Source organism: Chinchilla lanigera, unplaced genomic scaffold (assembly GCF_000276665.1).
Source record: "Chinchilla lanigera isolate Chin_1 unplaced genomic scaffold, ChiLan1.0 scaffold00047, whole genome shotgun sequence".
Classification (NCBI taxonomy): Eukaryota; Metazoa; Chordata; class Mammalia; order Rodentia; family Chinchillidae; genus Chinchilla; species Chinchilla lanigera.
Window position 1 is genome coordinate 9,952,249 of NW_004955448.1, and position 13,784 is coordinate 9,966,032.

The 13,784-nt window shown below is 39.6% G+C and overlaps 1 protein-coding gene across 7 annotated transcripts in view; it reads left to right on the forward strand.

Annotated features, from left to right (window-relative positions):
• Iqcj (IQ motif containing J) overlaps nt 1–13,784 on the forward strand; it is a 249,401-nt gene that overhangs the window by 14,990 nt on the left and 220,627 nt on the right. For all 7 annotated transcript variants that reach the window (XM_013518669.1, XM_013518670.1, XM_013518668.1 and 4 more), the window contains exon 3: nt 5,064–5,144. In XM_013518669.1, the coding sequence (XP_013374123.1) occupies nt 5,064–5,144 (81 nt within the window). The remainder of the gene's footprint in view (nt 1–5,063; nt 5,145–13,784) is intronic.

Here is a 13,784-nt window from a genome sequence, read left to right on the forward strand (position 1 = left end):
AGACAGCAGAACAAGGATCCATGAATAGGATAGATGAGGAATGCCCTTGTGGCTCAGAAAAACACGACAGCTTTTATAAAACTTCAGGCTATCCCACAACAGAATGGACTCCTTTTGTTAATGAGTAAGCTGACAGGCACTAGGAGTATCCAAGAGGAATGCAAAGGCAAACCTTAATGTTGTTACAACATTTGTGAAAATGGAAAACCTTGGGTTTGACTCCCCTTTTTGCCTTTCCCTAGTTTTGTAAGTTTTGACAAGTTATTTAACCACCTTGCAGGCCAGATTCCTCATCCTCCAAAGGAAAGGTGATGCTACTGACTTGGCAACCTTCTTGAGGGCATCAAATGAGACAACCCATGGTGACTCTGTGCTTTCCGTGCTGCTTCCCTTCCTTTCCCACCTGAGTGTGTGTTTGGACCAGACAGCTTCCCAGAAAGGAAGGTCCAACCCTTTGATCAAACAGTTTCTGGGTAACCTATAGATTTCACTTACCCTTCTTACGCCTATTCTCATTAATATGAATAAACATGAATGAAATAGTTCAGCCACTATGGAAAACATTATAGAGGTTCTTTAAAGATTAAAAATAAAGCAAACATATGATCCAACAATCCCACTCCTGGGTATATTCAAAGAAAATAAAATAAGTATGTCAGAGACATCTGGACTCCCACGTTCATTGTAGCACTGTGTGCAATAACCAAGAAATGGAATCAATCAAAGTGCTGACGAATGGATAAATAAAATGTGGCACATCCACACAGTGGAATATTATTTAGTCATAAAAAGAATGAAATCCTGTCATTTGCCACACCATGGATGAAACTAGAGTATGTTACGTTAAATAAAGCAAGCCAGACACAGAAAGATAAATTCTATATGAACTTATCCATGCAGTGAAGTCCAAAAAAGTCAATCTCATAGAAGCTGAAATAGAATGGAAGTCCCTAGAAGTCAGGGAGCCAGTAGTGGGAAGGGATAGAGATGGGGTGGGTTATCAGTGGGTTCTGGTTACAGTTAGGAGCAAGACATTCTAGTGTGTGATTGCTCAGTAGAGTGACTACAGATAGAAGTAATTAAAGCACATTCAAAAGAGCTAGGGGAAGATATAGTGAAAGTGCTCATCATACAAAAGTGATAAATGAGGAGATAGATATGTTTAACTTGATTTAAATATCACCCAGTGTATAAACATGGAAACATCATATAACATGGAAACATCATCATAATTACCCCATTAATATGCACAGTGTTTTTATGTAAAGACATAAATTTATTTTTTAAAGTAAACAATATAAATTAAAAGAAGAAAAAATAGTTCAGTCTTCCCCAATCACCGTCATCATTAGCTATCTCCACAATAGTAGCGAAGGGTTTTTAGCTGACAGCTGAAAGGCTTCTCTTCTATGAACACTTGTGTCGTGATGACATTAGGTCCGGGTCAGTGGTTCTTCGCCCTGGCGACACTCAGAATCAATAAAAATGCTTTGGTTTCAGCCACACCCCAGATAAAATGAAACCAAATCTCTGGGGAGCGGCCCTGCAACCGGTGTTTCTTAACAGCTCATTCAGGTGCTGGTAATGAGGATCTGGGGCTAAAAACGGTGTCGGTGCATTTTAGATTTCTTGCAGTTATTCAGTAATCTCCTCATGTAGCTCAGTTCTCAGAGGACACCCTGTCTCTGTGATGTTCAGCGCATTTGTTTATTAGGCCTGGTTATGTCAGTTCCTCATTATTGATTTTAATGTAGGAAATGAAATCCAAAGGTTTTTTTTTCCTGCTAATTGATCAGAACTCTATATTAAACCTCTCATTACTACAAATACGCATCTTTCCCAGCAATCTGCTGTAAGGAAGATAAGTGAAAATTAAGGGCATATGTGTAGGCTTCTGCTCCTACCTGCCTTCTCTTCCCCCTTTATTATCCAGAGACCTGAAGAAAGCTAAAAGCTTGTGGAAATGACCAGTCTGTTTTGTGTGCTTATTTTTCTCAGTCATGACTGAGGAATTTCAGGTATGAGAATTCCCTCCCCTCAAAACACCCAGATATGTAGAGAGACCTTCCCCTTCATGCTTATGTAGAACAGAGAGGACATAAGTAGGGGCCATCAGCTCTAACAACTACACCCATTTGCATAGATTTCTGAAGATTTTCTCGGTCCGCTTCCCCGTGTCCTTGAAAGCTGTCAGTTTTGATTGAAACATTGGTGTACTTTGAGTGAGCAGATTAGGCATTTCATTATAGCTGTAGCTGACTTAGGTGCTGATGTAAATCATCTCAGCTACTCAAAGTGACCATAAGTTAAGTGATAATGGTGTCATAGCAGTCGATCGGTTATTCCCCTTTGGAACATTACACTTATTCTGAGTGCTCAGCAGGGTTTTGTGGTAGCAGTCAGTGTGAAGGGAGGGGAAGCTCCAACTCCATACAACTGGACACCATATGTAGGGTCACTTGAGGCTAGTGAAATACATACATACACACACACACACACACACACACACACACACACACACACTCAGTAAAACTTGGCATGTGCCCAGAGACAGAGAACAGTGATTGGTAAGGAGCCTGCTTATCAATTAGGAGACTGCTTATGACTCTATTATTTATGATAATCATTTATTAACTTAAGTATGACCTTAGGCTCACTGCCATTTTTTATAATTATCGAATCATGCTGCATCTCTGGTAGGAAATGTATGCTTGCAAGTCAGATATTCTACTGATTTTTAATCACTTTACTAACCACAGGCAATTATGTAGGACTAGTGCTATCCAAATTAATCCAATAAGTATTTGTAGGTTCTTGAGGATGTACAAATTATACTGTCAAATTAGTAAATTTGCTAATATAACACTTTTCTTCTTTTATGAAAATACTACCTTTGTAATTGCATAGCTACTGATCCACAAAACACTCACATATATCTCTAGTACCCAATTTGCTAGTGTATAGTTAATAGTATGTTTCATTAGCAGAATCGTATGGTACCCTTGTAGGAGGCTTTTGGCCCTATGAGACCAGAGAGTTATAAAAATGAGGCTTCCCATATCCGCCTACCCTGGGTTAGGTCCCCATGTGTTTTTCCTCTCTGATAATATGCATCACACTGTCATTACCTGTTTGGTGTCCATCTACATTGTTAGACTCTAAGAATAAGAACTGTGTCCATTGTTCTCACCATTTTATCTCTCAGGCTTTCTGTCATTCCCGGCACACAGATGATGTTCAATTTTTAGAACAAGTATGTAATGAAGAATTAATAATGGACTCTGAGTATCGAGGGCAGAGAGTAAGTGGTGAATTTTTCCCCTTCTTAATAATCAGGCTGAGGGAGCAACCACAAAGCTATATTGAGTTCACAGCACCACCTAGAGGCTGGTGGAATTTATCTGGTCTTTCGTGCTTTCCCAGCTGCCTGGCTATTCCTTGCTAAAGAGAAGTAGAAAATGTATTTTTGACCCTAAGGGGTAGTTCCAGGAAAATTGCTTCCTTACCTTTTGGTTTTCTTTACTGCCATCACAACCCTGGTTCTCATTACTTGGCTAATCTCCATAGTCTTCTAAGTAGCTTCTCTTCACTCTTCTTCCTTACTCCCACTGCAAGACACTCTTAAATGTCCCTTTCATTGTATTCTCTTGCAGGAATTTTTTTTCATACTGAATATCACAATCCATTGATTGTTAAATCAACTTGGTGTGTTACTACAGGCCTTAAAAGCCCTGAAAATAAAAAAATCAAGTTATGTCATATATAATTGGAGACATAAGATTTCTTAAAATGTTTGTTTCAAACACACACACACCTTATCACGTGCATGTGTATTGGAATGGATGTGCAATATATGGCCTCCGAAAACTGAAATTAATAAATTGAGTATCATGAGCCTGATACCAACAGCTTCCAACTAGTGTCCTACAGTGAGACAGCAGCAGAACCTGAGTTTCAGTATGGCTTCTTCTGTACAGTGAGTTCAGCTTCACTGAGATTCCTGTTTCCTACGTATACAATACGGAAATCATGCCAAATTTGTGGATGTTTCTGTGAGAGTTAAATAAAGTAATACATGTAAAATGGCTGCATCAAGCCTGGGGTGGTGGCACATGCCTGTAATCTCAGCTACTCAGAAGGCTGAGGCAGGAAGGTCACAAGTTTGAGGCTAGCTGGAGTAACTCACCGAGACCCATTCTCAAAATTAAAAACCAAAGGGTGGGATGTAACCTACTGGTAAAGTCCTTTTAGGTTCAGTTCTCAGTACCAAAAGAAGAACCCATGCAAGTGTTTTGCACATGTTCTGCAACCAAAAATTATTAGTTTTCAGTTTTTCCAAACTTGTTTCCTTTTATATTCTCACTTTTAACATCCATTTGTGTTAAACTGCTTGATTTAATTTTTAAATATAGCCTCTGATTTTTTCACCTATACTGTTCATTGTACTTAATATCTCAATATCTCTTCCCCATACATATTACTTTTTAGTCTGAACTTACCTACCCCTGTCCATTCTTCAACACTCAGCTTAAGGCCTCCGTCCCCTTGCAGTGCAGTCCCAGTGAGAGTCCAAGAAGCTCATTGGAAGCAGTGACCGTCTGTCTAGAGTTCATGTTTTGCTTACAGCAGGGACTTGGAAACAACACATAGGTAAAGGATCCCATGGTAGCGACACCCTGAGGATAAAGGAAGCTTCTCTACAACTTACTAGTTGGCCAGTGTCATGGAGTGTGTAACACTTAATGTTTCATCTCCTTCTGAAATGATCAACTACTCTACGTCCCTCTTCTTTTTCTAGAGGAAATGATTTTCATGCTTTAGCTATACATATTGAGTTGAGTGGTAGAGGTTAAAAGGCTAGCAAAAGGAGAAGGAAAAGCAGTGTTTTCTTCCTAGAGTGTAGCAATTTATGTATCATCCATTTTTAGGATTCTTTTGATTAATTCAAGTAAACAAAATTGAATCTATTTTGCCTTGTCCAAAACATGGACATTAACAGTATTATTGCCAGAAATGTTAACTTCCTAAACTGATCTTTATTGAGATATTCTTCCTGTTTCTAGTCACCAGCTGGCCATGGATGTGGAGAATAATATTGAAAAGTATCCTCTTAATCTACAGCCCTTGGAATCAAAGGTGAAAATGTAAGTTCTTGTTTTTGAATTTCTGAACAAATCTAAAATTTTTGAGTGCAGAATTACACATCCCTTTAGTTCACATTTACATGTTGAACAGTATTTCCTCCTTATTTTAAGCAGCAACAAACCTGCTTTGGGCTTACAGAACCATGGACTGGTAATATACAGAGTTTTTTGATTTCTGTTTCTTCTGCATGTGTTAGGTTTTCTGTTTCAGACAAGTACACTACGATTCTGCAACTTCTACTAGCATTTTATACTGTCATTCATCTTGGTAAATTGATTAATTCTACCTCAGAACAACTTTGCTCTTTAAACCTCATGCCATCTCTTTATTACACACACATACACAAACACACAAACACGCATGCACACGTGCGTGTGCACACACACAAATATTTATAATCATGTTCTTATTTCCGTTTGTATTCCAACTCTTACCCAATTACTTTGGGTAAAATTTATCTTCCTTTCTCATTCACTATCCCTTTCTTTCATATCCTCTTATTAAGCCAAATGCAAATCCTTTCCTCAAATGTAAATTACTATTTAAAATAGTGCTAACAACACCTCAATATTAACAAAAATTAATGAGAAGATCCACAAGGATACAGCTCTGTTATAGAGCAAAATACTGACCTAGTTTAAAACTATTTTTAAGTAAAGAAGGGACCTACAGAATCTCTTTGGAAGTAATCCCAAGCTATTCATTTGTGATGTCTGTGATCCTTTCCCATTCTGATACTCCTTCAGAGCGTAAATCTGAACTTCCAATAATGGTGTATATAATATCACATATACACAAGACAAACACATATACACACTCTAAAAAGGTGTTTTAACAGTTAAATACTTAAACGGGCAAAACTTGACCAGAATTGATCATTTGGGAAAGAAAAAAAAAAACTAGTGAGGAATCATTTACAAGAAAAAGGGTGTCTTGAGGTTTCCAACTTTGAAAAACAATACATCATTGCTGGATTAAGGGATTAAAACAGAAATTTCACAGATATACAGTATCCTGCTGAGTAGAAGCAAATATTAATATACACCTCTGCAAACCAGGTGTGGTGGTACATGCCTATATATAACCCCAGCATTCGGGAGGCTGAGGCAGGAGGATTGCCATAAGTTCAAGACCAGCCTAGGCTACACATCAAAGGCCTTGTTTAAAAAATTGAAAATATCTCTATCTCTATCTATCTATCTATCTATCTATCTGTCTGTCTGTCTATCTATCTATATGTTACCCTTAGTCATTGGTAAGCAGCTTGCCTTTGCATGTAAGGAAACCCCTTAAGATAAGCCCAAACATGGCTCTGAGCCAGCTGGTCTCCTGCTAAATAGCTCTGTGCGACACTTACTGATCAGAGTAAATCCAACTATCAAATCACTATATTTAAACGTGTGTCAGCTTCATTATACAGACTCTAGTTTTCAAAAGTAGGATTCTCTATTATCAGAAATTTGCTCATTAAAATAAGGTCTTGTTAAATGAAAAAGTGCTGGGAAGGAAAGTTGGTTATGAAAAATTAGTGTTTAATTTGAGTGCTGAAATTAAGTTAGGAAAACCTCTTGGTCTTTTTTCACTTTCTTTGTCTCCAGTCTATAGAGGCAGAGGGGCAGGTGCCAGGAGGAGGAGGAGGAGGCAGAGAAAAGCTCCTTGAGCCTTTATTTCCCGCCAGCTCAGGGAACCTGGGATTTTATGATTTCATGTTTGCTGGTTTGATGGAGGAGTCTCAGCTCAGTGAGGTACAAATGAATGGCTTTTGTCTCATCTAATAACTCTGCACCCCATTTCTACTCACTGGAGGGGGTGAGAGAGAGAAAAACCTTAATCTTGCCCAATAATGGAATTTGAGTCCCATCAGAGAATTCACTCCAGTTCAGTGACTTTTGTCTAATCTGGTTATTAAATCCTTAACTCCCTTGGCAGGTTGAGCATTTCCTCTCTGCACGCATGTGAGGTCTTTCCTTTCCATTAGCCTGCCCCTCTGCTCCCCTGTCCTCCCCTCCCCTCTCCTCCTCATCTGCTCCTCCTTCCTCCCTCCTCCTTCCTCTGCTAGAATCAGCTCTCCCACTTCCCATGTGCTAGGCGCCAAGGTTGCCAGGGTCCTATCGATGGCAATAGTTATGCTTCCAGGCGGTTTCTTTTAAATGGCTCTAAGCTTTGTGACTCTGGTCCTTTATCCTATGTCTCAAGGTCACTCTCCAATGTCACAGACTTTATCTTAGGACCTTCTGACATATGTTGGTGGATGCAGAGGAGAGCGAGGATAACTACATTATAAAATCTGCCCTCCTGAAGCCTCCTGTCCCTTTACTGATGAGGACAGCACAGTGAGTTTCACTGCAGGGCTCGATGCAGCCCGGTCTGCAAGCCCTGAGCAGGGATGGTGGGAACCTGGGCAGGCCCAGCTCTGACTGTAAACGGTAAGGCAGGATGAGAACAGTTCTCAAGTGTGCGCTGCTGCACTGCAGCTGAGTGAATAGGAGCCCCAGGCTGGCTGGCGTGGGCAGGAAAGGCTCTCAGTTAGTTCTTCATATTCATATTCAGGCAACACGAAAGGACTTGATAGGAAAGCGTAAGCCTGTATGTGACAGTGGGAAGTATCAGTGTCAGGAAGGGCATGTTACCCGGCTCGGGAATATGACTGCTAAGAAGTAATTTTGAGTTTTAGTCTTGGAGGATCAAAGGACTGTGTCAAAAGGGCAAAAGCAATTAGGATCGCACAGTTATTAAAGAGAAGGATTGTGGGAAAGTACAAGGCGCTCTGAAGATCAGGCAAAGGCAAATCACACAAGTTAGACAGTTTAGTGAAAGCAAAACTAACAGTGAAAGCACCCGAATGAGGGCTTTCCATAAAGCTCTGAGACCTAAGGTGAATGTGTCCTCTACAGTCAAGGCTGGAGCAGGTTTGGGGACGAAGGTGCAGGACATATGGCGGTGTGGGGTGTAGCTCAAAAGAAGGAGCAGGTTCTGGTCCTGTCAAGCTGCTGCCCTTCTCGTCAGGGCCAGGATCCGCATGTTGTAGCAAGATCTCAAGCATATCTTCTCAGTACAAACTATCACTTAGACATCATTCACCATTGTTTGCAACATTTTTCCTTATGTTTTAGCAATATACTCATTTTGTGATTGAACCAGAGACATATACAGTAAGTCCCTGACTTATGCACATTCAAATTGTGAACTTTCACAGATTTGGGGCTCACATTATGAACATCCATAGATGCGAACAGATTGCGCAAGTAGCTCACGTGTCTGGCGAGTATTGTCACAGTAATGCCACTGTGTACTTACTGTACAGTGCGATAGTGTGCCATATTTTTGTGTGTGTGTTTGTTTTTTTATGCTTTACATTGTATATTTGTGTCAAAGGTATGAGACTTATTTTGTTGGGCTTAGGAATGAATCCAATTTACGATTGTCCTCTGGAACAAAACTTGTTCATAAGTCAGGGACTTATTGTATTGAATGCAGATCATCTTTTGAAAATCTGCTCATTAAATAGTTCAACTCTTTCCCTGAATTTTATTAATAAAATAAAATCTTTCCCTGATTTTATGAGGAAACAATACTTAGATTCTATACAGAGAAAGACAGAGAGGGAGAGGGATGGGGACAGGGAGAGGGGGAGAGAGAGAGAGATTTTGGAGAAGGAAAACAACCCCTCAAATAACTTTGATGATACAGTATTCCCCAATAAAGCCTTGTTAAATTGCATCTGTTTGAGCATAATGTCCATCTACTTTACCCAAAAATTTAGAAGTTAAAAGATGATATTAAAGAAGAATGGTTGAGAGCAGACTTTGAAATATGAGCAATCTAGGTTCAAATTTCAGCCCTGCTCAGTGCTGCATGACATCGAATACACTGCAACTTCTCTGGGCCCCAACTGTATCCCTCTGTGACACGACAGCAGTGACCGTGTCTTATGGGATTACAGTGAGCCTTCAACAAGAAAATCCAAGAACAACATTTAGCCTAGTGTTTGTTTTTTCACCCAAATGTATCTTCTTCATCCAACAGTATATTTGTATGTCAACTTGGGCTAACAAAAATCATGCCAGTAAATATCTCTGGAATCCAGAATATCACGTCAATGTGTATGATTTTCACCTCTTTCCTCAAACTACTTGGCAGTGTTTGATATGTCTTCCTCTTTTGCTAAATCATAGGACAGAAATAATATGTAATGAGGACAGTGAGGGTCTGTTCCATGTGTTAGGTCTGGTGATGAATTCCCCCATCTTGTTCCCCGAAACTTATGAAGGATCCCTGGTTGTGACAGAAACATAATTCAAACTAACTTACATGTAGAAAGGACTATATAGGATCACCTAGCAGAAATACCCATGGGCAAATGTGTTTCAAGAGTTTTAACAATATACTCATTTTGTGATTGAACAAGAGACATATACAGTAAGTCCCTGATTCACCCACATTCAAATTATGAACTTTCACAGATTTGGGGCTCGCATTATGAACATCCATAGATGCGAACAGATTGTGCAAGTAGCTCATGTCTGGCGGACATTGTCACAACATGCGGATCCTGGCCCTGACGAGAAGGGCAGCAGCTTGACAGGACCAGAACCTGCTCCTTCTTTTGAGCTGCACCCCACACCGCCATATGTCCTGCACCTTTGTCCCCAAACCTGCTCCAGCCTTGATTCTAGAGGCCACATTCACCTTTGGTCTCAGAGCTTCCAGGAAAGCCCTCACTTGGGTGCTTTCACTGTTAGTTTTGCTTTCACTAAACTGTCTAGCTTGTGTGATTTGCCTTTGCCTGATCTTCAGAGCGCCTTGTACTTTCCCACAATCCTTTTCTTTAATAACTGTGCGATCCTAATTGCTTTTGCCCTTTTGACACAGGCCTTTGATCCTCCAAGACTAAAACTCAAAATTACTTCTTAGCAGTCATATTCCCGAGCCGGGTAACATGCCCTTCCTGACACTGATACTTCCCACTGTCACATACAGGCTTACGCTTTCCTATCAAGTCCTTTCATGTTGCCTGAATATGAATATGAAGAACTAACTGAGAGCCTTTCCTGCCCACCCCAGCCAGCCTGGAGTTCTTATTCACTCAGCTGCAGTGCAGCAGCGCACACTTGAGAACTGTTCTCATCCTGCCTTACCTTTTACAGTCAGAGCTGGGCCTGCCCAGGTTCCCACCATCCCTGCTCAGGGCTTGCAGACCGGGCTGCATCAAGCCCCTGCAGTGAAACTCACTGTGCTGTCCTCATCAGTAAAGGGACAGGAGGCTTCAGGAGGGCAGATTTTATAATGTAGTTATCCTCGCTCTCCTCTGCATCCACCAACATATGTCAGAAGGTCCTAAGATAAAGTCTGTGACATTGGAGAGTGACCTTGAGACATAGGATAAAGGACCATCATTCACCACTAGATTCAGTGGTGAAGCAAGGTCATCAGACATCTGTCTTTCTTACCATGTAAGCTCTCTTCTTTATAGGACTGCTTCACTATACATGGGCTCTCTCAGTATGGTGACAAAGTGACCACTAATACCTTTAACTTATGTCCTACCTACCAAAACTCGTAAGAGGAGAGAGAGGTACTCTTTCTCAATAGTCTCTGTAATAAGTCCCAGATCAGTCTTTCACTGGCCTGGCTTGAGGTATATGTGCTTATGTATTGGTCAGCTTTCTGTCACTGTAACAAAATATCCAAGACAATCCATTTGTAAAGAGAATAAGATTATTTTGACTTATAATTTTAGAAGTTCTCTACATGATCAGCTGGCCTAACAGAGCAAAACCACTTACATTATAAGCCAGGGAGCAGAAGAAAGAGGAAAAGACTGGGGCCTATAATACTTTCAAGAGTATGCTCCACTGACTTATGGACCTCCCATTAGGCCCACCTTGAGGTGGGCCTCAAGGAGGCCCTTCCACCTTCTGGAATAACCCTTTAACACGTGGGCCTGCAGGAGACACTTAGCCTCCAAACATAGCAGTATTCCTAAGCCAGTTGCTGCCCTCTGGTTGGTCATCCCAGGCACATGGGCCACACTCTGTAGTGGTAGGCAGGATCTGCCTCATCCAAAGCTCATAGACCGAAAGCTGGTGGGTCCCTAAAGGAAGACAGGAGCTGGAACAAAGCAAAGGAGGGAAATATTAATATTGGGCAGGCAAAACCTACCACTGTAATAATATGCCATTCTCACAACCCACTCATAGTGAAGAATGACTGGAAAGTTGGAGAAAATAAAGCTGTGTGCCTACTAAGTATTGTTTTCTTAAATATTTGGACATATTTGAGGCCGTCCGCTTTCTTTCTTTCTCTCTCTATTTCTTTTTTTTTTCTTTCTGAGACAAGATCTTGCTCTGTATCCCTGTCTGGTCTCAAACTCATCGCAATCCCACTGCCTCAGCCTCCTGAGTGCTGGGGTTACAGAAGTGCACCGCTATGCACACATAGCCATAATATCATGGCTCTATCACTAAGAAATGTAGTAACTTAGGGTTACAGCATAATATGGTGCAAATAACTTGTTATTTTCACCTCGGATACCCATTTAAAGACGTCATCCAACCTTTAAAACTGTGATTATGAAGGATATATGATACATGGGAAATATTTGTTACGTTAAATTTGAAAAAGAATAAGATATAATGTGCTTTCTATGAAGAAGGATTATTTCTATATATATGGGCAATGACTGTATGTTAAATATTAAAGAATAAAATATTCTTGTATTGTGGAAATCAGTGGGCATAGCAATGTTTTTAACAAACAATTTAAAAGCATTAAGTATTGTTACCTTCTTTTGTGAGTTGAAAGTCTCCTTCCGACAAATGAAAAGACTGTTGTTTGCTTCATCTGTGATGTAAGGAAACTTGTGTCACTTTCCAGATTCCATAAGACTAGGAGGGAAATGGGGATGCTTAAGAAAGCTCTTTGCAAAACTCTCAGCCTCGGGTTTGCTCAGCATTGCTTAGTTCTTTAAAGGTGCAACGCCGCCCCCTGCTGTTCAACAAGTTAAATGTAATACTACTACAAACGGCCGCTGTGGGTCCCTTATTTTTCTAATAATCATGGTAATTCTTTTTTCTTTAAAAGAAAAAAGGAGAGAGTAGAATGCCTTGAAATTTTATAAACATGCTTATATTATGGATTATCAATATTCTGATAATCCGTTTTGATGATCCATAATTGATAACTATGGATTATCAATATTTTCGTTTTTTTTTATTTTAAAGAGAATAAACAACAAAACGATACAGAATTTCAAAACGAGATGATTGGAAATTAACAACGGTTATTATACTGCGTATTGTTAGCTTCAAAATAGTTGCTCAAACTGATTTGAAGGTAATAATATGCAATGGAATTACAATGGTGAACTCCTACCATCTTGTCTAGTGAAATTCTGGATTATCTCTACTGTTTTATCGAAGAATTATTTTCTTATTCCCTATAATGGTTTGAACAATCTTTCATTCTTACATCTGGTAATCTGAGCAATGTAGTTGAGGATAGCGATATGTAATGTAACAACCACTGTTGATTCCTATTATTTTGTCTTGAGACTCTGTGTCACTTTGAATGTTCTTGCTTTGATTTGTTTCTGTTTGTGATACTGGTATGCTGCTACTGTTCTATTTCTTTGTTTGTTTGTTTCTCATTTACTACTGGCTTTAAAATAAAAAATAAAAAAAAATAGTTGCTCAGATTACCAGATGCAGGCATGTAAGATTGATCAAACAATATAAGCACTAACTGTTCCTTTTAATGAACTAATAGAATTAGTAGTACAATTATCTTAGCTATTGTGTGTGTGTATATGTGTGTGTGTATTTTTTTCTCCTTCCTTCTTTTCTCTTTTCCCCCACCCCAATTGTTCTTTCCTTTTGAGCAGTTTCTTTCCTTTTCACAATATCTACTGTACCTTTTAGATCTTATTTACTCTTTCAGTTTCTTACGTTATGGAGACATTTCGATGTTTACACATGTGAGTTCTTAACTGCCTTTCAAGAGTTACACCTTTTGAGCCCTTAATAGGAAAACTTATTGACTTAGGTGCCCTCAAGTGGGAGAATTTTTTAGTTGGACCTTAGGAGACCTCAAAAGCTGCAGATGTTGTGGAACCACTAGTAACTTCCCAAAGTTTGCTATTTTTAAATAAAATAGATCCTGGAAGAAACAAACTTCTGACGGTTATCTTACAGAAGACTTCTTTAAGATTCTGTTTAAAATATTGGCAGAGACAGAGAGAAACAGAAGAGAGAGGCAGAGAGGAGGAAGAGGAAGAGGAGCAAGAGGAGAAGAAAAGAGAAAAAGAGAGAGAATTGATTTTGGTCAAGCATTGTGTAATAAAACAGTGACCAAATATAATTCAATTCAAAGCATGATGACAACCTGCTTTAGTGGGGTTTGAAGTATATATAATTTGGAGGACACTCAAATAATTTTACTTTTGCGGTTCTATGCAAACCATGAAGAACTCCTCATAGGGTCATAGAAGAGGCTGAGGTTTCCTAGCTTCAAAGAAGCTGACCTGATCCGAAGGCATGATTTTTACTGCAGCTTCTGGATTCTCCCTTTGGTACTATAATTTACAAAGCCTTAATTAATTGGGGGAAACCATACAGACTCAATAATGTGATAGCATTTTT